General features: G+C 40.7%; 1 protein-coding gene and 1 long non-coding RNA gene across 11 annotated transcripts in view; one reads left to right on the forward strand and one right to left on the reverse strand.

The window, feature by feature from the left end:
• The window catches only part of NRXN3 (neurexin 3), a 1,235,498-nt gene that overhangs the window by 815,951 nt on the left and 397,468 nt on the right, over positions 1–22,079 (reverse strand). For all 8 annotated transcript variants that reach the window (XM_079988538.1, XM_079988533.1, XM_079988539.1 and 5 more), the window contains 2 exons: positions 11,712–11,915; positions 5,245–5,271 (listed from right to left, as the gene is read on the reverse strand). In XM_079988538.1, coding sequence (XP_079844664.1) covers positions 5,245–5,271; positions 11,712–11,915 — 231 coding nt within the window. The remainder of the gene's footprint in view (positions 1–5,244; positions 5,272–11,711; positions 11,916–22,079) is intronic.
• LOC307223153 lies at positions 10,118–20,230 on the forward strand. 3 transcript variants are annotated; one of them, XR_013841997.1, is made up of 5 exons: positions 10,118–10,469; positions 15,066–15,127; positions 16,839–16,965; positions 19,477–19,555; positions 20,052–20,230. It is a non-coding gene; the product is annotated as an uncharacterized lncRNA (long non-coding RNA). The 3 variants fall into 3 exon arrangements; XR_013841998.1 differs by having other exon boundaries at positions 15,069–15,127; XR_013841996.1 differs by lacking the exon at positions 15,066–15,127 and having other exon boundaries at positions 10,118–10,473; positions 16,843–16,965.

Raw genomic sequence — 22,079 nt, forward strand, 5'->3', positions numbered from 1 at the left:
GGCATCTCTCACCTGCAGAAAGCCCTCTTTACCAATTCCCCGTGGTGCCTGAAATGCCTCCCATAAAACTTCCCCTGCCCCCACTATTTTGATTTGGGGGTGGCTCGGTTTGCAAAGCCAAATTCTGCATGATGTCACTGAGATTTTGTCCATCACTAATAACTGACTTGTAGGTAATTCAGGTGTGATAAATAGAATAATAGTGCATCTGAGTTGGTTATATATTCAGGTTTTACTTTTCAAGAATCAGCCAAAGACGTGGTCCTTTATTAAAGAAACCTTGGCTATCCCAGAGTTAGTTGCATTATGTTGGCAGTCAAGATCCTCTATATTTACATAAATCAAATAGGCTTCTAAAGAGAGCTTAGTGTAATTTACTGTATAGTTTACAGAGAATAGGGTTTGTGGTCTACCCCTCTTGTTTCGCGTCTGGGAATGATGCCCAGAGTGCTGTCAAAATCGAACTCAAGCATCAACGATGTGTCATGAATTGTATGCTACTCAGAAGTGAGCCTTTGACATGAAAAAGAAGGTTATCATTTTGTAATAGGAATATCGATATCGATTTCTTTAAACTCATTGATCAATCGTATTTCTACATAAAGCTGGAGAAAGGTTGGGCTGGAGAGAGAAATGCCACACTATCTGTCATAAATGCATTGGGAAGAACCAATTGGAGAGACCACAGGAGATTTGTGTTCCATGTCTACTTCACATGACAAATAATTTAGAAAGTACTTCCTTTCATAGAGGGAGGCTCTGCTAATACAGAAAGATGTCAGCATGCTAACAGGTTCTTAATAGGCAATTAAAGGCAGGCCTATGCTTATAGTAAGTGCCTCTTGTGGTACCAGTTAATTAGCATGATAAAATCCTCATTTTGTTTCATGCTTCCTGATGGTACTTTCATTTGTATTCATGAGAGAAAAGGCATGGTAATTTACCCCTGTGAATGCTAGTGATAATTAAAAATGCAGAAAGTGATTTGACCCTTATCCACAATAAGGCTCAGGTGCAACAAAACCCATAGGAAGAAGAAGAGCTACTGCACCTTAATGAACTACAGACAGTTTAACATCACAGCCAACAACAGTGAAGTACTCATGGCTGGGGCAGGAAGAACAACTCGACAGTTTTTATTAGGCCTTTTCTGACCTTCCATAATATGAACATGGCAGGGGGCATTGCATTGAATGTCGAAACTACATTCCCTCACAACTGATCTTAAATATATATATGATATTAAGGTCCTTATTTAATTATATGCAAGTATCTGTAAGCAAATCCTGATGGGCTTTCTTCTTGTTTATTTTCCCCATGGAAAAACTGGTGAGGCTGTGCAAAAACCGAGCACTAAATGCGCATGTGCAGACACCCTTAACCATTTCACAATTCCAAATTGGCCCTGGGTTGCCATTCCCTCTTCCTTCTTCTTACTACACACTCTTACATGAAGGCACATGTTTACTGAATCCACGGTGTATGAAAAGGAGTAAAAATCAAACTACCACCCATGGCGTACTTAAATAAGCTTAATATATAAATAAGTCATTTCCTTTTTATCAAAAAACCTATTTGTAGATTATTATCAATACACACATCCAAACATAGCATAATAAATAGAAGCGCTTTTGGAGAAGTTCATAGTGCAATCCAATGCATGTCTACTCAAAAGCAAATATTATTGAGTTTAATTAAACTTCCTTCCAGGTAAGGGGGTACAGCTGCCTTCGTCAACTAAGTGCACTTCCGGTGTTTTTGACCACAACTTTCATCAGTGTGGGCTGGAGCTGTATTCCAAAAAATCTGGAGAGAACCCAGCTGGCAACGGCTGTTGTATAGGATTGCAACCATATACTGCAATCCAATACACACTTATCTTGGGAGTAAGTCCCAGTGAACTTAAACAGCAATTACTGAGCTGAGTGATTAGCCAAGCACAGGACTGCACCATTAGTCTCCTTTTGCTAACCATTGCCCTGCAACAAATAAAGCTAATAATGTTCGCTTTATTCCTTTAAAATTCTCCTACTACAGAAACAACCTGAGGTTTTATACCATGGCAGTACAGTATTCAAGTACGTGTTTTGTTACCAGTTTTCTACAACTCTGGGTGTGTGTGTTTTTGCATGTTTGTGACACTCTCTTTGATTGCCTTAATAATTTAAAATTTGATTTCCTCCCCTCCTCAGTATAAAACTGCCCCCTTCTAGTTCATGCTTACTACTTCACAGTGAAAGGGGAGGAGGATGAAGGATAGTGAAACACATGGTGGAGGAGAAAGTAAGAATGGCAATTTCCGGGAACATGAACAAACCACCAATCAACAAGATGAAACACTGTGCATGTGTTTTCTGCATTCCTTCAACACGTTAACAGAATAAGAAAAACGATAGCTAGAGCCTTACCTGTTGGACATGCAATGGAGCTCTCACAGCCAGCACACTTGGTAGACACAGTTGGAGAATATTCAACTTCCTCATGAGTGCTATCCTTTGAGTATGACTCTGTTTGCTCTTAATAACACAGACCAAGTGCTCCTTGTTTAGTTAATAGAAGTGACTGCATGATCTGATATTTTAAGTAGCCATTTCCCCAAGGTTCTTTGCCAGAAAGTCCCATAATGTCCTTCAGTAGAAACCAATTATTGACAGTCTAAACCTAACTTTGTTCCTCCCCCCACCATGTAGAAAAGTAGGGGGAAAATTGTCAAAGATATAATTTGATTCAGGTTTTATTTGAAGCCCAATCTATCAAATCTGTCCTTTCTTGGGGGGGGGGATTGCAAACCAAAATACAGTCATCCTTTGAAATTCACACTTGTTTGAATTTTGCTATGCAGTTTGCCAACCAAATAATGGCACAAAAATGCATCTGCTGGGGAAAGAAGTGCATAAAAATGAACATATTGGTGAAATTAAATCAATGGGCAAATGCTTGCAAAAATGAATGCATTTGTCACAATTGCATATGAACTGTGTTTATTAGGAAAAATTCACACTAAAATGCTGGTGAATTTTCATGTATTGGGAAAATGAGAAACCGAGAGAACTGAAATAGACAGATTATTCCCTCCCTGATCAAAATCATAATGATCTATGTTCCCAGCTATGTGTAACCAACAAAGCTTTCCAATATTACTCCAAAATGTGCACCTCAGTGCAAAAAATAAAATAAAAATAAATTAAAAACCTGCATCTTTGGCTATTTTCTCCTCACATTTTTATATTTTTATTTTAAAGGTAGAGGAAAAGAAAGAAAATGAATATATGCACAGGGGTAATCCCTGGGGTTCTGTAGCTAGCATAGAGTTCTCAAACTATCAGTACTTTCCACGCCTTTGTCCTCCTTCATTTAATTATGCTTCTGTTGAATAATGGAAAGAAGCAGTTGGACTAGGCCATCCCAGTTGGGAACAAGTATGTTTAGGGTTCTGAATAGCTAGATCCTATGAGTGGTAGCATTCTTATTCTTATTCTTATTCTTATTATAAAATATATGAGTGGATATTTTAAAATTATTATTATTATTATTCATAAAAACCCAGTCCAAACTTGTTTATAAAGTGTGTGTGTGTGTGTGTAAAAATATTTGAAGGGGAAATGTAGTAAAACAATAAATATGTAAAAGCCCATGTAATTAAGCATTCATGAAAGCAAAATTACTTAATCAAATGCTGGTGCTCAGGAGGAAACTTGTACAAAAAACATTTGATAACAATGAATATTTTTCCAGTTGGAGAAAAAATTCTGCTAGTCTCTCCATAGATTCCCTGTTTCTCTCCTTGACCTTTTCCTATTAAGTGACAGAGATGTGGGGGTTTCTTTGGGAGGGAAGAAAGCTTTGTTTCCTACTCTTAGCAGTCCTTGTTACACACTAACAGAATCATGGCAACTGGGGATCTAACTGAAGCATTTTCTGTGAATGGTAAAGTAGGATGGGATGGCAGCCATAGTAAAGTTCCTCACATGACACACTTTCAAGCACAGTGTAAGGAGTAAGGGAGAGGACATGGACCTTCTTAGATGCATAGGCTGCAAACCATTTAATGCCAACTTCAACCAACTGAGAATTCTCCTTGGGGGGGGGGAGTCAAGGTGAAGCTACTAGGGATACCAAGAGCTATGAAGGTGTTCCCACTGCATATCTTTCTTACTCTTATTCTGACTTCACGTAAGAGGCACAGGAACAGGAGGAATCCCCATATCCACGGTCAAGAAGATGTGTGAGGGGAAACAAGGAAGCATTGCTCTATGCATCCTAGCTAAGTATTCATGTTTCTGTTGCAAACAAAAAATCAAGCATCTGTCATAACAAAATAGCAGGTCTGGAAAACTTCATGATTTTTCCAGTTTTAATTAATCTAGAGAAAGTACTAGGTTTTGGGTGTTTGGGGCTATTGCTTTGGGGAACTGAGAGTTGCTCTAAGCATCAGCATTGCTTGCCTAGGGGGTTCCTTGCTAATTGTCTGTGCCTTTGTAAATAAACAAGATGCTGCAATAGGCCTGAAAAGGTTCCCTGGACCTTCTTGCTCAGGCTTGCCCAACCGGATGCCCTCCTGAGGTTGTTGGACTACAACTCCCATCATCTCTGACCATTGCTCATGCTGGCTGGGGCTGATGGAAGCTATAGTCTAGCAACATTGTGAGGGCACCTGGTTGGGGAAGGCTCACTATTCAGGAGAGGCATGAAAATCAAGATGGTAGGATGATCAATCTGAGTATTTATAAACTCTTCCCCATTCAAGAACATAATTTGTTCTTTAATCTAATGTACAACCCCGCTCAAAGAATGGATACCAATGAAATATCAGACAATGCAGTCACGGTTGTGGCCCAAACTACTTCTTTATTTATTATCACAATAAAACAAATTTGTTGTAGTGGAGAAGTGCATACAGTACCTGTTATTAAAACTGCCTCTAAGGATATTTTCCCATGAAAGCGGAAAGCTACTGAAATACATTTTCAGTTCTTCCCATTCCCTGGATGCTCGTCTGTGAAGCTGGGAAATATAACATTTCATTTGCCCCTGGAGAAATCTTTCACACACATTACATTCATATATAGAGCCATCTCAAATCCTCCCCAAGCTTCAAAATCTACAAAATCCCAAAGCATTTTCTTAAAGCGAACTGAAAAGAAGAAACAGTTTCTAAAATAGCAATGGAAAGAATGTTAATTTCTTTTAAATATATATTTATAGAGAGAGAGAGAACAAAATGAAACTTGAGGGGAAACTTACTGGCGTTACAGTTTATCCTGATACAGTCTAGATGGGGAAAAATAAATGAAAGATGAAATTGCATCCTTCAAGGTAACAGCTGCAGACATCCAAAAACAATCAGTCCACCCTTCCGGGGACAGACACACGCAAAGAGATGTGGCCATTTTATATTTATATACATTCTGTACAAACTTAGGAATGGCTGCATAGCTACAGTATATTCTACAGAAATATCAGAACCATGTATCTAACCCAGAACTGTGTGTATGTCTCTGTGCATATGAGTGTGTGTATGTGCAAAAGAAAAGAAAAAAAGAACAGAACAGAAAAAGAGAGAGAAAGAAAGAAAGAAAAATATATACTATATACCACTATGTGGCAAGTTGGGAAAAGGGTGCATCGAATATTATCTAGTGATTCTAATCAATAACTGCTAATTAAAAATAGCTGATATGTCACTTAGGAACATATATTCTCTTTCAAAATGCCAGTCTTCCCCCCATTACATATAAAAGTATATATTTTAAAAAAACCTTCTAGGATTCTTTTAAGAAAGGCAACCTTTACACTGCTTTTTTTGAATTACCCATGTGTCACTGCATAAATACAACACCTACCGAACAGTATACCTAGAGTTCTGGCTTGGAAAAATCTGCTGGTGCAATACTTAACCCTTTCCACCACTGCTAAGAACAGGTCTGTTCCCTTTGCAATAACCCAAAATTCTTTGGGAGGAAAAAAAATGTGTGTTATCACTGTTCTCCAAGATGAGGAAAGGGTTAACATACTGCCCCTTGTTCCCTATCATAAAATGGCCACTTGCAAACAGCTAACCGCACGAACGCCCAGCCCAGATTTCAGTTCAGTTTGGAGGATTGGGGTATTTTTTTATTTGGGGTGGAGGGCAGTTGCTACAAAGACAGCCAGCCAGCCAGTTCTTCAGAGCCCTGTCTCACCTTTCTGTCTGAATGTTAGGACGGAATGATGCACCTACAACATTCAGGAAGAAGGTGAAATAGGCAGTGCAGAGGCAGGTCTGGTCATCTTTGCCAACTCTATATGCTTCACTCAGATGTTTCAGATAGTACAAATGGATAAAAACAAAGAAGGAAAAAGAACCAAGGTAATCCTGAAAACAATTTTTGCTTTTGGTAAAGTATCCCAAAGGCTGTGTACACATGAGCAGTTTAAACTGCAGCTAGGTCACTCTTTTTCTGAATTCAAATTGAAGCTGGTTTTGCGGGAAATGCATTAAAATGTAGGCTATATTAATAAACAAAGCAGGATGCAGGACAGATAGTGAATTTGACTGGAGGGCTCTTAATTCTTAAGGTCATGAGCCACTGTTTACAGTCCCAGCAATCCAGACTATATCATGCTATGTGTGGTATGTATATATAATGTTGGATAGCCAGAAACTTGGAGAGTGGAGGATGTTGTATGTCTCAAGAACGCATGAAATAGAGTGGATGGTGCTACCTACTCTGTGCTTAGGGGAACAACTTAATACCCAATGAAAAGGACAGTCCTTCATATTAATGAGAAAAAAATGTATTTTTTATTTTTTATTTTGGAAAAAGGTGGGAGGAAAAGATGACAAGGAATCTGAGTGATCAGGAATAAACCAATCAGGAGCAGTGAAGCTGTAGAGAGTCTGTTTCCCAGCAGAACTTCTCATAAGAAAATATGGGTTTGGTTTCGTGCGATTAGGTTTGTCATGTGTCGTCAACCGCAACAGAAAAGTGGGAGCAAACAGTCCTTGAGCATTTGGTACGATCACCACACAGAGGTGGCTATATCCCTTTTGCAGATGTGTGCTGGTGGCGTGAGATATCAACATAGATAAAAGCTGCTTCTATAAACAAAAATCTTCCCAAAGCTGGGGGAGAGGAGGAGGATGGGAAGGGGAGAGAGAGAGAGAGATTATCTCTAAACTCAAATGCTTGTGCTTGGACATCCAACTAAATAAAACTTTAATGTGGTAAGAATGAATTTGGGAAAGCCTTAGGCTTGTATACACAGTTTAGCAGTTTAACATCTGAATCCTAACTGCTGTTAATCTCAACTATGGTTAGTTAAAACTATTCAACTATGGTTTGTTAAAACAATTCAGGTTCAGAAACCATAGTTTGAAGCTGACCGGTTTCAAATAAACCATAATTAACCACATTTTGCTAGGATTGGACAAGATGAGAAGCTAGGGTTGATCTAAAATTGAAGCGGAAACTTGCAAACTCTTCTTCATGCCTGCGCAGGAAGAGGGGGCAGGAAGAATACAACACCCTGAGGCCACCTTTGTTTTCATCATGCTAAACTATGGTTTAACATGATGTCTGAACTAAGCCAATGTTACGGTTATTAAAAATGGGTTTTAAACTGGAGTAAAAAGAATAGGCTGATAACACATTAATTCCATTTAAGGAACTTGTTTGAAGTTGCAGAAACTGCTTAGGATTCCCTCACCAACTGTTCTGTTATTATCAGCCTTTTCCTACCTCTTTTGGGTATTATGAACAGATTTACTTTGTTTAAGTCTGACCTTCTGTCCCTAGCTGTCATTCCTGATTGTCTGCAAAATGGAGCAAGCGCTACTTTCCCTTCCATTCTTTGGGATTCTCTGGTCATTCTTCATTGCAATTTCCATTGTTTGCTCTGACTTATAAAACATCTCTGTTAGGTTTATACAACTGAGATTATAACTATCAAGGTGTGCTATTAGCAAAAGTGACAGCGCAGAGGGAGGTGGCGGCATACACAAATTAAGAGATGGATGTCAGCAAAAATTTTGATATTACAAATGTTATCAATTCTATTATAATTTTTATAATAAGTAGCCACATAAGACTTTCTTCGGGGATATGAAGGAACATACATCATAGTGCTTCAGCAGAGAAGATAGCTGGCCCATGAATCAATCAAGCTTGGAGATATATATATGAAAGAAACATAAATGAATGGTTGTCAAATCCAAGGTGTCACTAGTATTGCTCAAAAGGATGATGCTTAGCACAGTGTGCGATTGGGAGGTGGAGATGACTGACCACACTTCCCTGGAGGAGTCTGAGTCAAGACAAGCTGGCCATAGGTCCTGCCCCATGGCAGAAGCTTGACCACAGTCCAGCAGGAGGGAAAGTATGGGAGGAGGGATGGAGAAGTAGAATGATCTTAAAACATGGGCCTGTGGCACTACTGCAGTGCCAGTCAACCAAACCAGGATGCTGAATATGAAGGTGACTGTTTCTTCACGAGCGGCCATTCCTCATTCTCTCAGCACATGCTTTAACCTGCAGGGCAAATTCTGGGGCATGTGGCTCGCTGAAGTCTCTCTCTCTCTTTCTATCCTCCCCCTGCTTTTTCACTTCCTCCCTCCCTCCTCCTCCTTTCTTAACAGAGAAGTGAGATCTCTCATATTTGGTTATCTACTCTTTACAAAGTCAGGGTCCAATATGTTGTGAGGTGTGTTGTTAAGACAGAAAGAATGCTGCCCAAAGCTCCCATTTTGGGAAAGTCTAACTACTCCTTAAGTGAGCAGCATATAGATACAAGAGACTCTCTTCCCCCTCTCCTCCAAATCAACCTAAGCTTCCTCTCTGTTTTTGTTTTTGCTCAAAGGTGTGGTGCAGGTGAGAAGGATATGCCAGCCCCTGCAGGCTGCTCTGTACACTCTGTTCGAAGGGCTGTTTGCTGTGCGGGCCGCAGGCTTCAGGCCTTTGAAGGGTTGAATACCATCTTTTGATATACCATGGCGGATGGGGTGTAAAGAAGCTTTTACGACTTGGATACACAGCATAAAGAGATCACAGAAAAGACCTTAATAAACAGACAACATTTTAAGAGAAACCAAATGGAATTAAAATGTGAGGGGGACGGGGAGCAAGCACAAGAATATTTTATACCATTCAAAACAGTCTTTGCCAATATGTATTTATGGCACATCAGATTATTGATATTCCAGCTATGTGATTTCCAGATTGGTTTTTTTACTTACTTGTAGTTTTTGACCATCTGTTAATTATGAGTAAGGCTACATCTATGATGTAGAACCTGTTGTGGCTCTTCAGATTTTGCTGGACTTCTAACTCCTGTCCATCCCAGCCAGTATGGCCAATGGTCTGGGATGACAGGAGCTATAGTTCAATGGCACCCTGACTCAAAAACTTCTCAGAACTCTCTACATAATAATTTCATCATAATGGTCCAAAGAACCATAATCCAAAGTATTGGTGTTTGAACTACCTGAGATAGTAAACTCTGTTCTTTTTTAGAAGGTCTCATACTTTACTTGTGTCTTCAAATCTATTGTATTTTGGGCTATTTATTATGGAAGAGTATTTGTTTCAGAACCCAATTGATATCTGAAACCTTTGCAGATCTTCACTACTGCATAATTGAGCTAATGCTCTGGAAGTCACCTTCAGAGCCCTGCAAGACTGAAGCTCCTTTTCTGCAGCAAAGCTAGAGTGATGCTGCAGTTATAGCAGGTAAGAAAAGAGACCTGAAGTTTTGGTTTATTAGAGCTTCTTTGTCCACTAAACTTCAAACAGAAGTCTCCCTTAGGATTTTTCATGCAGTGCATTTTAACATGAAATCTTAACTAAAAGTCTGCACAATACATTCCTACATTGAGACCATCTCCAACCATGTTGAATGAGAAGTGCTGAAATAAATATAGTTACAGATAGGTAGCCATGTTGGTCTGCCATAGTCAAAACAAAATAAAAAAAATTCCTTCCGTGTATCTGAAGAAGTGTGCATGCACATGAAAGCTCATACCAAGAACTAACTTAGTTGGTCTTTAAGGTGCTACTGGAAGGATTTTTTTTATTTTGTTTTGAAATAAATATGTGTGCATCCACTACCAACTCCTGTTCCTAACCCTCCCCCCGCAAATTTCCATTATGTCTGAAGCTGTTTTAGATGAGTAAGATCATGTAAGACTACTCCCAAACAACTTGTATCCATTCATGATGTTGTGAAATTGTTAGGGAAGTCCTGAAAGGAGGACTGAAGGTTAAGCACTGGCATCTCAGTCAGTTGCATTGTGAGGCTGGGTATCCTTTTATGAGCAATGGTGACCTCATGCAATATCACATTTGCCAAGCTATGACCTGATCAACAGAAAAGCTTATAGTGGTTATGACCATAGTAACATCTGGGGTTTTAAGACAGCCTCTCAAGTGAGGCCCTCAGAGCATGCAGCAGCAACATCCACAGCTATGGCTCGTGACTTCTCTTTGAGGCAGGCAAGTATAATCAACAAGATGTAAGCATTTTCACTTTCCATTAGTGACAGAGGAAAGAATATTGCCTATGCCAGGCCCTCCATCTCTTAATAATTGCTACCTTCTGCCAATGGCAGAAAATGAAGGCATTTGTTTTCTGGGAAACAAAAACAAAGCTTTTTGATTTCTAGAAAACACTTTATATGAATATGAAATATCATCAGCGAATGGACTGAGAAAAGGGCACAGAAGTTGCCTGGTTACAGCAGTGTCAGAGGAGAAAGCAGCAACATGCTGAAATTTTCCTTTGAGTACTTTAGAGTGGATGACACTGAAGGAACAGGGGGCCTTTGAGCCTAGAGGAGTGAACAGAGGTGGCGTCTCCTGTGCTCCTTGTATTGTTTGGGGACTGGGGGTATTTTCTTTATGAGCAAACACAGTATATTGTTCATTGTTTTGGGGACTGGATGTAAAAAGGTGCTACACATCATTCTAATGCAATTTAATACAAGCATGCAAATATTAGGGGAAAGGATTAACATCCCCCTGTTCTGCAATCCAAATAAGTTTCTGTATCTAAAATTGTTTACATGCATACCTTGCCTTGGGTAGGTGGGTGGCAGGCAATCTCTCTGAATATATTCCTCCATTTAATTAGCACGTATTCATTTATATCAGAAATTCATTCCCTAGTTGTCAGCTTATTTAAAAAAAATGTTGTACAATATTTGGTAGCATAAGTCCTGAAAATTAACAACCCTACTTCCTATATGAACCTAAAAGTCATTGGGCAATAAGAGGAATGCTTGAAATATAAAACACTGGCATCTTAAAAACACTGCAGCTATATAGACCCTTCCCTCTATGCCTTTGTCATTTTTTGTCAAACACTTTTGACTGTTTTGAATAGTAATAGAGAGGCTGGATCAAATGAGGATGTGATTGATCAAAAGATGGACTGAATAGCATGTCTTACATAAAGCTAACCAGTTCAGGAACAAGAAAGGAAACTTAAAAACAAAAACCAGACTTAAAAATCACATTACCCATAACCAGGAATTAACATAAAATCACCATGCAGTGGTCACTGGAGAAATTATTTCTCCATCATTAATACTGTTACAGAATACATCAGCGACTACTTATAATTCAGTTAAACCAAACTGGGGGGTGGGGGAGCAGGGAAGGGGGAGACGGACAAGAAAACAAAACAAGCTCAAAACTGAAAGCCGGAGGTGGAGGGGAGCAATCTCTGTACAATACCTAGATTGACCATGAGTTTGACACGGCCTCCATCCAGCTCTAGCCGCAGGGTATCAGCTGAATCACGGGATGTGGTGGCCATCAGGAGCCCGTAAGCCCGCTGAGACATGAAGCGGAAGGACACATCCTCTGCCTCTGTGTGCATGACCATCGGCATAATGATCTTCATGTACATGCTGCCATCATAACTCAGAATCGATGCCTCTGAAAAAACGAAGAAAAGGAAAATAAAAATTAATCGCTATCAGCTCTGTGCCCTCCAGATCTTGAATGATCCCTCAGTACTTAGAACACACCGCAGATACATTGCTTCACTATGCATTGCTATAGGCTAGTAGCCGTGAGATCTTTAATAAGAAGTATTGTTGTGTTGAGCTTATCGTGTTGCACACCAAAAACAACATGGAGGCTAGATCAGTGATAGCAATGAAGCTTCCATTTTGTCCACAAATTCGTTCCAATATAACATATGCTACCCATTCTACCTGCCTCAGGTGTTAAAGATCTGCTTTCCTACAAACCAAGCTAATATCTGCAGTTACAGGTAGGTAGCCGTGTTGGTCTGCCATAGTCAAAACAAAATAAAAGAAAAAAAATTCCTTCCACTAGCACCTTAAAGACCAACTAAGTTAGTTCTAGGTATGAGCTTTCGTGTGCATGCACACTTCTTCAGATACACTGAAACAGAAGTCACCAGACCCTTCTATATAGTGAGAAGGTGGGGAGGGGTATTACTCAGAAGGGTGGTGGGAATGGGTGATTGGCAGATAGCTGTGATGAGCCTGTTGACGACTCTTAACGACTGCAATAGGTCTTACAGGAAAAAGCAAGGGGTGAGAAGGTGAAAAATGGCTTTGTCATGTATAATGAGATAAGAATCCAAGGTCTTTGTTAAGACCAGGTCTCTCCATGGTTTTAAGTTTGGTGATAAGTTGCAATTCAGCAGCTTCTCTTTCCAGTCTATTTCTGAAATTCCTTTGTAATAGAACAGCTACTTTGAGATCTTGTATAGAATGTCCTGGGAGATTGAAGTGTTCTCCTACTGGTTTCTCTGTTTTGTGATTCCTGATATTGGATTTATGTCCGTTTATCCTTTGGCGTAAGGTTTGGCCTGTTTGTCCAATATAGAGAGCTGAAGGACACTGTTGGCATTTGATGGCATACACAATGTTAGACGATGAGCAATTAAATAGTCCCGATACTATTTTCTTTTTTGGGTCTGTCTTGCAGCAAGTTCTCTCTGGGTATCAGTCTGGCTCTGTTGATCTGTTGTCTAACTTCATCTGCTGGGTATTTTAGTTCTAAAAATGTTTGCTGTAGATCTCTTAGGTGAGAATCTCTGTCTGTAGAATTGGAACAGATGAGACTGTAACGTAGTGCCTGGCTATATACAATGGACTGTTTGGTATGTTTGGGATGGTAGCTAGAGGCATGTAGATATGTTTGTCGGTCAGTTGGTTTACGGTATAAGGTGGTGTCTATCCAGATTATTTAAAGATTGTATTTTCCTCAGAAAATCTGTGGTGTCACGTACATAGCTGGGAGCACTGATGGCATATGGTTTCAGAACAGAGTCCATATAACCGGAGACACCCACTGTAATAGTGCCAATACCTGAAATGATGGGGCGTCCTGGATAGACACCACCTTATGTTCCAATTCTACAGACACAGATTCTCACCTAAGAGATCTACAGCAAACCTTTTTAGAACTAAAATACCCAGCAGATGAAGTTAGACAACAGATCAACAGAGCCAGACTGATACCCAGAGAGAACTTGCTGCAAGACAGACCCAAAAAAGAAAATAACAGAACACCTCTAGTCATCACATACAGCTCCCAAGTTAAAACAGTACAACGCATCATCAGAGATCTACAACCTCTCCTGGACAATGACAGTTCTCTTTCTCAAGCTCTGGGAGGAAGACCTTTCATTGCCTACAGACAGCCACCCAATCTTAAACAACTCCTAACCCACAATAATACTACTACCAGACTTAACACGGACACTGGCACCAGAGCCTGCAATAAACCCAGATGCCAACTTTGCTGCCACATACACCCGGAGAACATCATTACTGGCCCCAACAACATCACACATACCATCTCGGGACTATTTAATTGCTCATCGTCTAACATTGTGTATGCCATCAAATGCCAACAGTGTCCTTCAGCTCTCTATATTGGACAAACAGGCCAAACCTTACGCCAAAGGATAAACGGACATAAATCCAATATCAGGAATCACAAAACAGAGAAACCAGTAGGAGAACACTTCAATCTCCCAGGACATTCTATACAAGATCTCAAAGTAGCTGTTCTATTACAAAGGAATTTCAGAAATAGACTGGAAAGAGAAGCTGCTGAATTGCAACTTATCACCAAACTTAAAACCATGGAGAGACCTGGTCTTAACAAAGACATTGGATTCTTATCTCATTATACATGACAAAGCCATTTTTCACCTTCTCACCCCTTGCTTTTTCCTGTAAGACCTATTGCAGTCGTTAAGAGTCGTCAACAGGCTCATCACAGCTATCTGCCAATCACCCATTCCCACCACCCTTCTGAGTAATACCCCTCCCCACCTTCTCACTATATAGAAGGGTCTGGTGACTTCTGTTTCAGTGTATCTGAAGAAGTGTGCATGCACACGGAAGCTCATACCTAGAATTAACTTAGTTGGTCTTTAAGGTGCTACTGGAAGGAATTTTTTTTCTTTTATTTTGTTTTGACTAATATCTGCAGTTGGTCAATAGTAATGGCTTATTTAATATGGGAAGGAAAAATGAGTGTAGGGGTGGGGTTTTGGGGGGAGGGATAGGAAAGCATTTTGTAGCAGTATTTGAACAGAACATTGCTATAGTGGATGGTTCTTCTTCATCATCTTCTTCTTCAAACACATTTACTCAAAAATTACAATAGAGCTTTGTCCACTGCCATAATATCACAGAATGATCACTCCAATCCTCAATCCCTCACCAGGGTCATGTTGACTCGCCAAATATCCTCAATAGGAACTCAACTACAAATCCGATTTACTAGACAGTTCACTTTGAAAAATATTTTAAAGTGATGTTGTTGTTTTATTTATTTTAAAAAATGTTACTTCCATGAGCTTTGGAGTGAAGGGAAGTTAAAATTCAGATGGAACATCTCATTATTCTCATGCTTAGTGTGAGGACAGGAAGTTGAGACCCATGATGTCACGTGCCTCATAGGACATATTGCACACATAACCTAGACCTAACAATCACTAGTTTTCCAGTGGAAATGTTTGCTAACTAAAGGTAATAGAGATTACTTAAGGTGTGAAGACACCCAATTGACTGTTGATATATACTTCTGCTCCAGCAGGACATTTCCCTTCCACTCATGGCCACCTGCTGCCAACTGCTCTGTGTGAAGGCATCCAGGTGAGATACAGTGGCAGGTTAAGACAACATTAAGTGCCTACTCTGGAGCCAAGTGAACTGCCCCTCTCTCTCTGAGTCACATACTACCAACTGTCCTGCAGAAAGAAATCCAGGAGAGAGAGAGGCAGTGGAAGACAAGCCTAGGAACTTGTTCTTGCTCCATCTGCACTGTTCCCTACTCTGCTGCAGGGCCACATCCATCGTCAGCTGCCCTGTAGGACACATTCCTAGAGAGAGGAGGAGGGAGGTGACAATGATGCTTAGAGCTTATCTTGCCCCAGTTCTGGATAGTTTTGGTTTATGTGCATGGGTTGGTTGGTTTTAAAAAATGTAGCTCTACATTTTATAAAAAATATGGAGCATTTGAAATATTATATTACAAATAAAATTGAAAATACAAGGCATTAAAAATAAATTATAAACATTATGAGTTGTTTTGAGGGCACCCCTCTAAAAGTGGGACAACTCCCCCACTGATCTCCAAGTTGACTAGCACCTGCTTTTGGTCAAATTCACTAAGGTATGTGTTATCGCATGGAGTAATTGCACCCACACCCTGAATACTGAGATGATGCATGCACACTGAATAAGCTCTGTCCCCGTGTTTCTTAGTATTAACACTAAGATTTGCAACATAAACAAACAGCTGTGTGGGTACTGGCTGAGGCATGCCTGCAATTGAAAGTATGTATATCAGCACTATAGTGTTTTGCTGACACACGCAGTCATCAAAATTCTAGTTGCCAAACATATTGCCTATCACTTTTAGTTTCTCTCAGTTTATCATTATTCAAAACTAAAGTGCAATTCTCTATATTTCCACATTAGTTTGCAGTTTGTTTAAAAAAGAAATCCTCATGAAAATTCGCCCGCATTTCAATGTGACTTTCTCCTAATTTACACAATTTTGTATGCAGTTTTGCCAAACATACACATCTGTGCAAAGCAGTGTTCCCTAAATAAATCCATGTCAATATATTATTTTTACTTATATATGCATTTTTATGAACACTTTATCAAAATATATGCATGCTTGTACCTGGTTGGAGAACTGCATTGCAAAATTCAGAGAAGTGAAAATTTGGAAGCATGGCTGTGTTCTGATTCATGTATTGTACATGAACAGGTGTGTTAGGTAGCTTTGTTTTAAAATGTGAACTGAACTGAATTGCAGCCGATTGAACTGATGTGTAAAGTAAGGCTGCAGACGCAGCAGCCTCCTCAGATGCACACAAACTATTGGCCCTCTTCACCTACACACCATTTGCCATGAGTGCAAACTAGCTGTGGGTCACAGAAGAAAAGCCGTGCTCCCTTTTCACAAGGTGCTGCTGCAGAGAAGCAAAGCACAGCATGCTAAATGCAATTCCAATCGCTTTCACTTCTGCACTCCCAATACTGCCGCTTCCAGCTGCTAGTAGAACAAAATGCACTCTATATTATACACACACTTACTGGCTGCATGTAAAGAAACACAGTCGCGCACACCTCCCTGCTCTTGCTGTGGACTGTATTAGGAAGTGAAGTCGAGCATGAAATGGCTCTTTTTGACACCTTCAGCTCGAATGTGCCCTGCCTGAAACTGTCTGTGCCACTGTCTGGGCATGTGTGTAGAGCTGGCAAGTATCAGTGCATGTGGTGCCAGTGAGCATGGGGATTAATCGGCAAGAAGAGGACTCAAATCCTTTCTTTCTTTCTTTCCTATTTACAGATAGATAGATGGCACGGTGAAAGCCATTTTGCTGCTTCGGAAATCTGAAAACATTAGGCAGCCCTTTGAAACCTGTGAATGGTATTGATAGGGGAGATGTGGTTCCACTCTTTGCTTAAGATGTACGGTATATTGATTGGTTCAGGAGGGATAGCATGTGGGTTATATACAGCATTCATTGTTGCCAGAGATGTGTACAGATGGTGTTGCTAGATGTAGTGTGGGGTAATGGTAGAGTGTTAGACTAGGACTTGGGAGACCAGGGTTCAAATCCCCTCTCAGCCATGAAGCTCACTGGGTGACCTACCTCACAGGGCTGTTGGTTGTGCTAACAGTTAAACTCCTTAGGCTGCTTTACACTTTGATTTACAGTTTAAACATAGTCATGGCTTCTCCCAAATAATAATAAGTACATTCTGCAACAAAACAGATTTTCTATAGAAGTTCTTTTTCATCCGAGTGCCCCCAGGGCCTTGGTACTCTTATGTAGCTAAGTAGGAGGGAAAGGAATATTGTTCATAAGCATTTCACACAGTCTGCTACAACTATCATTACTGTTTGTTTTAAAGTTCCAAGTATATATTTGCAAAGCAAGAAAAGAAGTGTTTTCATAATGTATGATTGAGGCTGCATCCAGAGAGTTGTTAGGAGATCCCCTCTCAGAACTACATTTTTCAGAGTGATTTAACAACCAACCCCTCTCACCCAGGGAATTCTGGGAACTTTAGCTCTGTGAGGGAAATCAGAGTTTTTTAAACAACTTTCAGCACTCTTAACAAACAGCAGTTCCCAGGATTCTTTGGGGGTATCCATGATAGTGATATGAGTGTTTTAAATGTATAGTGCAGATGGGCCTAAGATGGTAAAATTAGACAAACTCCCTGGCAAAGAAAGAAGCTGGGATAATGGATCAACAGCCAATACAGTCGTACCTTGAAAGTCAAATGGAATCTGTTCCAGAAGTCAGTTTGGCTTCCAAAATGTTCGGAAACTAAAGCACGGCTTCTGATTGGCCGCAGGAAGCTCCTGCAGCCAATCGGAAGCCCCACTGGACGTTCGGCTTCCAAAAATAGTTCGCAAACTGGAACAGTCACTTCCGGGGTCGGGAGCCAAAACGTTAGAGAACTAAGCTGTTCGAAAATCAAGATACAACTGTATTCAAACAGCTGTATTGTCATTAAATCTATCATACAGTTCAAACAATAAATGATATTTAAATTTAAATTTTTCATATCAACAGACTTCAATCATATTATAATTTGAATTGTATCATACTTTCAGGTAGCTGAACTGGAAGGGAGTTTGGACTCTGAAGGAGCAGGGGGACCTTCTGGATGCATTCCTATCATTTAAGGCTCAGGTGATCTCTGTAGTACCAAGTGCCTTCCATCAGCTTCAGCTGGTGGCCCAGAAGTGCCCCTATCTGGACAGAGATAGCCTAACTACTGTTGTGTATACTCTGATAACCTCTAGGTTAGATTACTACAACAAGTTATATGTAGGGCTGCCTCTGAAGACAGTCCAGAAGCTTCAGCTATTGCAGAACTCAGCTGCCACATTGCTCACTGTGCAGTTTGAGCATATTACACCAATCCTGGTCTGATTGCACTGGCTGCCAATTAGTTTCTGGGCCCAACTTAAAGTGCCACTTTTGACCTATAAAGCCTTAAACAGCTCAGGGCCACAATACCTCAAGGACCACCTCTCCCCATATAAACTGACTTGAACGTTGTGATAATCATCTGAGGCCCTTCTTTGTGTGCCCCTCCATGAGAGGTTCAGAGGATGGCAAGATGACAAGGGTCTTTTCTGCAGTGGCACCCCCATTTGTGGACTGCTTTCCCCATGGAAACTTGCCTGGCGCCTTTTTACATATCCTTAGGTGGCAGACAAAACATTCCTTTTCTCTCAGGTCTTTGGCTAGTTAAACAATCTGTAGCCTTTTAAACTGTGGTGCTGTTTGTTACTATGTTGTGAAATTGTGTATTTTTATACTGTAAACTGTCATGTGATCCTTGAATGATGAAGGGCTGTTTAGGAGAGAGAGAGAGAGAACTATAAAACCACACATTCTCTTATATCTCCTGGTTGGTGCTGATGGATTCTACTCCAGTGTCTTCTTCAGAAAATCAGTGTCTAGAGCTCATGTATGGCAGCAGACAGAGGAGGGAGAAGAACAGAGAGCAATTCAACCACAGACTAGTCATGGCTAGCAAGCTAACTGGTGAAAGGATGAACAAGGCTGTTTTACCCTGTGCTAAGACATAAAACATGTAATTATGGCACATGTGTCCATAGTTAATTAGTGGAAGCATTAGCAGTATCTTCATTACTTCAGACTGGTTAATTTTGCTGGAAGCCCATGACCCATCACTCCACAAAAGAAGAAAACAGGGTGGAGAGTGGAGATAGCCAAACAACGTGGATAAATGGAACAAGGGTAGCCAACGTGGTGCCCATGTTGTAGTCCAACCTCTGTAGGGCTGACTAAAGCTGAATTAGCTGAATGGCAGAAGGAGCATCTGTAGAAATGTTTAGCATCTCCCTCATCTGTAGAAATCAGTGGTTTTGGGCTGAGTCTCATGGAACTTTGAGTAAAAAGATAAACTGAGCCTTTTCATGTGCTTCTGTTAAACAGTTATGGCTGGTGGCTAGCTGTTTTCATAAAAAGAGCATAAAAAAGAAGACAAAAGGAAGGAAGAATTTATATAAACAAGGTATCAAATGCATTCCCTGAATTTTTGCAAGTCTACCATTATCCTCATTGGCTTGACCTTAAAGTCAAAACCCTGTAATATTAGGTAGCTCTAACTAGTAAGAACAGCATTAGCACTTGTAAACCTGCCTTGGGACAAAATATGGTGTTCCTCTTTTAGATATTAAACTATCTATTTTTCTAAAATCCCTATATCTACAGCAAAAGGGGAATATTATTAAATTGTTAGAACTTGGCATTATTCCTTTCAGGGCTGTGCTCATGGGGGCAGGTGGGGGGAAGCAGACCAGAAAGGAAGGTTCAAGAACATTAGGAAAGGCCATGGAAACATTTGCAGATGGAGGAAACGGTTGCTGCTAAATGTTATTACTAGCCCAGAGACGTGGGGAGCAGGAGACTGTAGCCTTGCTGAATCTTGGCAGGCACATGAGGGAGCCAAAAGGGAGCATTAGAGCTCCTCCTGAAGCCTGCTCCAAATGTCAATCTAACATTTGCAGAAGTGCGCGGAACTGTTTTGAGAAGAAATATCAGACGAGAAGGTCAAGGCTGGAAAAGTTGTACAAAGTCAGCAAGCCAAATGAGAAGAACACATGGGCTGAAATTGTACTGAAATTTGAGAATCCATTCCTTCTTCCATAACTGTGGGGCACGTGTATAAAGATGTATTTAAGATGCAGGCAAAGGGCTTTCTCATCAGGTCGATTCTGATACAGAATGCTTCTGAATACCAGCTGCTGTGAATGACAGGTGGGCAGGCTGCTATTGCACTCATCATGTTCTGCTTGCGTGCTTCCCAGGGGCATCTAGTTGGCCACTGTGACAAAGCGGAAAGGAGTTTGGAAGAGGGATAAGTCTCCACTGCCTGGCCTACCATGCCATGCCCCCACCACACTCCAAAGACCTTCGAGGGACCTAATCCAGCCTTGGCTGAGCTGGCTTCTGCTGAGCTGGCTGAGTCCCAGTTGAGCCAGGATAGGGCACTTACACCTGTGCACCTCCAGCTGAACCAGAATGGGAGACTCACCTGACTCAGACATAGATCTGCCTATTCCAGACACGAACTTGCCCACTCATCCTGGGCAATCTTGGCTTTGGATTGTTTCCTACGAAATCTCACGTATTTAATAGCCTTAGGACAGCTCAAGCTACCAATAAAGAGCTATTTGTGGTTTTGCATGATTGAACAAATAATGTAACGAAGCACAACAAACTTTGTGACCCATGAGTGAAATGCTACATTTGTATTTGCCAGAAGAAATTCAGAAGCATGAAAAAGACAGAGATTATTAAATATGCTTTAAATGAAAAGGCCCTGCTTGTAAACTAGTGATTTATTTTGTTTAAGTCTGACAAATAAATCAGCTTTTGGGAAGTGTTATGGAGCAGTGCAGGCAGCAATTAGGCTGATAATGACAGCATTGCTAGCTTGTGGGGGGGGGGGAGTACAGTATACCATTTAATTTGGGGTTCCAAGTTGCACCTTCCAAACTTAAAAATACAAGTTCAACTATATGGTGTTTATAACACCAGGAGGTGGGAGGAGGGTTCTGCACACCCCTTTCTTACCCCATCAAAGTACTGCCACTTTTCTCTTGCATAACTTTTGTAAAGCTGTAAAATTGCTGGGTGGCGACTGTCTGAAAGCACTTCAGACAAATGGCAATATTACTCTACAGAAGGGTATCATCAATAGGATAGCAAGTTGGGCCCACTGCAGCTTCTAATCAGCTCATCAATAGTGATGTGATGACTCTTTTTCTCCTTAAGTACAGGGCCAATTTGTTTCACAGCATTACTGTGAGGAGAATTAAAAGAGAGGAAGAGACGTCTATTTTCTGCAGGCCAGACCCGGCAGAAAGACAAAGAACGAGATGCACCCCTCTCCCGCAACTGCCCACAACACTGGCAGGAGAGCAACATCCCCCACTGCAGCTGAGGGCAGCAGGTTAGCCGAGGGACCATGGGGTGAGCCACCCACAATGCTTTCTCCTGCAACACCTGAGCACCACTCCCTACCCCCGCCCCCACAAGACTTTCTGCCCCCTGAATCAGCCACCTCACTCTGCCTTATGGTAGGGCCAGCCCTGCCAGAGGCTAATAGTGCAATGCGGGCAGTGGTAATAGATGATCAGCAGCACATATATAGGGATTTCACATATAAAATGGGAAACGTCCCACAAAATGAAGAGTTTCCTTGGGAATGAAATGTATGAAGTGGGATAACATAATGACTATGTAAGTTACGTATGTTGTGTAATGTTACCACAGAGGACAGAGAGACAAATGACATCATTTTTGGCATAAGACAAACAGCAGTAGAACGGAAGCAGTGATGTATACAGAGCAGAAGGGGACATAGCGCCTTCTAACACCCCTAGGTGGGACTGACTACATACAACATAGTGTTACTACAGCACTTCCGGGGAAATGGTACTCGTTGGCTGACTAAGCATGATTAACATTACATTGTTCTAAATTTCTTTTTTCTCTTTTATCACTTTCATTTTCTTAATTGGTAGGGCTAC

The sequence above is a fragment of the Podarcis cretensis genome (assembly GCF_951804945.1).
Source record: "Podarcis cretensis genome assembly, chromosome: 1".
NCBI lineage: Eukaryota > Metazoa > Chordata > Lepidosauria > Squamata > Lacertidae > Podarcis > Podarcis cretensis.